Here is a 3534-nt window from a genome sequence, read left to right on the forward strand (position 1 = left end):
GTCTCTGGACTAATGCTGGACCAACATTACAGTTCAGGACCAACATGATCGGGCCCGATGGATTAATGTAGATGAAGAACTCAGGAGAGATTTGGGCAGTTTTAGTTGGTTTTCATGTTTTATTCAGTTGTGAATCTGTAACTTTATTTGATGTAAAGTCTGCTGATTCTGAAGCCAACAACATTGGCGTCTCCACTTCCTCCCACTGCAAGAAAATGAAGCCAAAATATCCTGGATAATACCCGGAGTGTGTGTGTGGTAGTGATCGGGGTTGGTGCCGTAGTATCACTCCCACACTCAGCTGTCCATCAGGATGTGAAACCACCTTTTTATAGCTTTAAATAATTAATTAAAACCAAACTGATCAGGAAGATGAACTGAATGAATGTTTCGGCTTCACTGTTGGCGAGCTGTCATGTGGTCCATCTTTATAAACGTTGATGGTTAAAACCTGGACTTGGATTCAATTAATAAAACAAAACACTCAGCACTCAGTTTACCATCATTTCAAATATTTTATTCAAATTGTTTTTAATCGCTCAGATTCTGACAGATTTCAACGTCTCGCTGCATTTTTGTGAAAACCTTTAATGTCCCACCAACCTTTTAAATGTTAAATATCAACCAGAAAAGAAATCAGAGCCCCCACTCAGAAATAATCAACATACAGAGAGAAAGTGATACGTCAACACGTTAAAAGTCAAATATCTCCGTCTCTAAGAAAGCAAAAGTCAGGGGACTGTCTGTGGATTAGCGCCCCCTGCTGACTCTCCAACACCCCATCAGCAGTTTTATTCACTGGATTGTAAAGTTTCTTTCCTCCACATTAATTTGTTATCGTCTGAGCTCTGGAACAAAGACTGAACGGATGCGACACAACGAGACAGTTTCATCTAGTAAAACAGCAAAAACATGTAGTTACATTAATTCTAACGAGCTATGACACAAAGTGTAAGCCAAACGCAGACGGCAAATACATTCTCTACTGCGTTTTTACAAATTCCAGGATCAGTTTTTCCTTTAAGATTTTTATAGATGAAGATGAATTTGTTCCGTCTCGACTAACTCAGCTGAAAGAAAGCAGCGAAAAGTCTTCAGGTCAACAGTCAGATATTGTATTTTCACTACTTTTCGTCTCCTTAAAAACTCCGTCCGTCGGTCGTCTTTTAGTGTTCTAGTCAGTTATGTATCACGTTCAGCTAACCAGTTAGCCATCATTCTACAGGGATGGTTCAATGGAAACATGCTATCTAAAGCTAGAGCCAGGTGACATTAGCTTAGCATAAAGACAGGAAGCAGCCAGCTGAATATGAAACCAGTCAGTGAAACAGCTACTTATTTGAGACTAATGAAAATGTAATTTTTGGGGCCCATTTTAGAACAATATATCATACATTTTGCCAATATGTTTATTTATACCATTAGACGATATTAATGAATGATTTCACTAACACCTACTCAGTGCTGTCCTCAGGTATTAATCGCTTTAATGTTGTGATCAATGTTGGCAATCAGTAAGTGTCAGGTATTTAATTCAACATTCCCATCTGGTTATTTGATCTATGAAAAGGTCACATTGTGTAGTAATTACACTTCTTCTAATGACCTCAAGTTATTTTTTAATTAGCCGACACAAACATGCTGCATATAATACAAACATGAGGGATATTTGCTCTTTTATGAAATCCGGACAAAGGTCATTAGCTGTTGTTGATTTCCTTCAATAAATTGACACTAATCAATAAATCCAAAAAAGGAGGAGGAGATGGACATTAACAGAAGACCAGCTGATTTTCAGGATTTCAGTTGTTTCAGGGTGAAAGTTCATTCTTGACTTTGGAAAAATAAGTTTAACAAACAATAATCTTTACTAAAAGGTCCACTTACTTGCTTTTTTGGAACCTCGGACCGTTAGCTTGGCCTCTCAGTTAATTTTCAGTTTCCCCGGGGGCGATAGATCTACTGTTTGACGTAGTGCTGGGCGACACGTGCGTTTAGTGGTGGTCACAAACGTTACAGTAAAAAATACGTTTTAAACATTTTAGGTGAGAAAAAAATCAATGCAGCCACAAAATCTTGATTTATTTTGGGTCAGCACTGCCTAGTTTGACAGTTTGTTCTGGATCTTATGAGCCTGTTGTGTTGTCCCACAGGCAATTGGACAAACCTCCAACCAATCAGAGCAGTGAAACGTCTGACTTCTCAAATGTGAAACACTGACACGCCAATAGTTTTAAACCCGCCTCACATTAAAGAAATGGTTGTGATTGGCCCGACCGGATCCAGGACTGCTGGAATTCAGTTTGGAAGAGTGGCCAGATGCATAGTCTGTTTCACACAAAAAAAGCCAGTAAGTGGACCTTGAGTTGAGATTTTTTTTGATATTGATTAATGGTTGTATTTTTTTAGTGCACTGTGTGAGACAATATTGATGAATGTGTAATAAGCCAATAGTGATCAGTAATGAGGTTTTGATCTGGTTTTTCTCCGTCAGTCAGTCCGTCAGTCCGTCACAGTGCGACACAGTGTAAGACAAGGGCAGCCATTGTTGCAGACTGATTTCCATCACGTCCTCTGACGGCGAGCTGAACGTCTCTCTTCACAGGATGGCCTCAGTATGTGTGTGTGTGTCCTGAGCTCGCTGCGGGCCAGATCAGTGACAGATAGAGCGGCGCTGCTGGGGAGGAAAGAGGGGGATGGGAGGGATGGAGGGATCAGATCGGAGGAGGACAAAGGACTTCATTCTTTGCCGGTGGTGAGGAGCTTCAGGGCTTTCTGGAGGTTCTGGATGGCCGTGCCGACGTCCTCGTACTGCAGGGCGCTGCCGGCGTACTTGCAGTACTTCTGGGCCTTGGTAAAGTCCTCTTGGGAGAGATTAACACTGCCTGGAGGGAGGGATGGAAGGCGGGGTGACAGGAGGAGGAAGGGGAGAAAAAGAGGAAGATTGGAAGATGAGAGGAAAGAAGAAAGTGAAGAGGGGGGAAAAAAGACAAAGATCGCAATCAGATATCAGTTCATGTACAACAACTAAAATCAGAGGAACACTGAGGAGAGATCGCTCTTGATTACTGACTCATTGAGGATGACAACAGCAGGAGAAAGAGGTCGACTGATGATTGATGCTCTACGATCCAAGAAAAACTCAAAATGAAGGTTTCTAGGGGAGCAACCGAACGTGTATTGGACCCGAACCGCTTGGTACAGGATATTAGGTACAGGATGTTCAGTTAAGTCTGACCCATGATTTTTGTCTGCAGTCAGAATTTTGCATAATAATTTGTCAGGGGTTAACTACAAGTTATTTTCAATGTAGATCTGTCCAGTATTTGTCTGGTCTTAAACCAAACATTTACACAAACTGAAAAAAAGCTGCAAAATGTCACTTCTGAGAAGCTGCAACCATAAACTGACTGATTCAAGTATTCTGTTTTTAAAATGTTCTTTCTATTGACTCTTTTCAGTGTTTCGAAGATCCTCTTTCCAGCAAAAAAGAAGAACAAAAACCTAGAAGAGAGAGAAGTGGACTGAGAAAAG

At 40.9% G+C, this 3534-nt stretch overlaps 1 protein-coding gene across 3 annotated transcripts in view; it reads right to left on the minus strand.

The window, feature by feature from the left end:
• Window positions 1-495: 495 nt before the first annotated feature.
• Window positions 496-3534, minus strand: part of vta1 (vesicle (multivesicular body) trafficking 1) — a gene marked incomplete at its 5' end in the record, with an annotated part of 43150 nt that continues 40111 nt past the window's right edge. For all 3 annotated transcript variants that reach the window (XM_035678368.1, XM_035678366.1, XM_035678365.1), the window contains 1 exon segment: window positions 496-2885. In XM_035678368.1, the coding sequence (XP_035534261.1) occupies window positions 2740-2885 (146 nt within the window).

This window comes from Morone saxatilis, unplaced genomic scaffold, assembly GCF_004916995.1.
Source record: "Morone saxatilis isolate NCDOM2014 unplaced genomic scaffold, NCSU_SB_2.0 Contig7, whole genome shotgun sequence".
Lineage (NCBI taxonomy): Eukaryota > Metazoa > Chordata > Actinopteri > Moronidae > Morone > Morone saxatilis.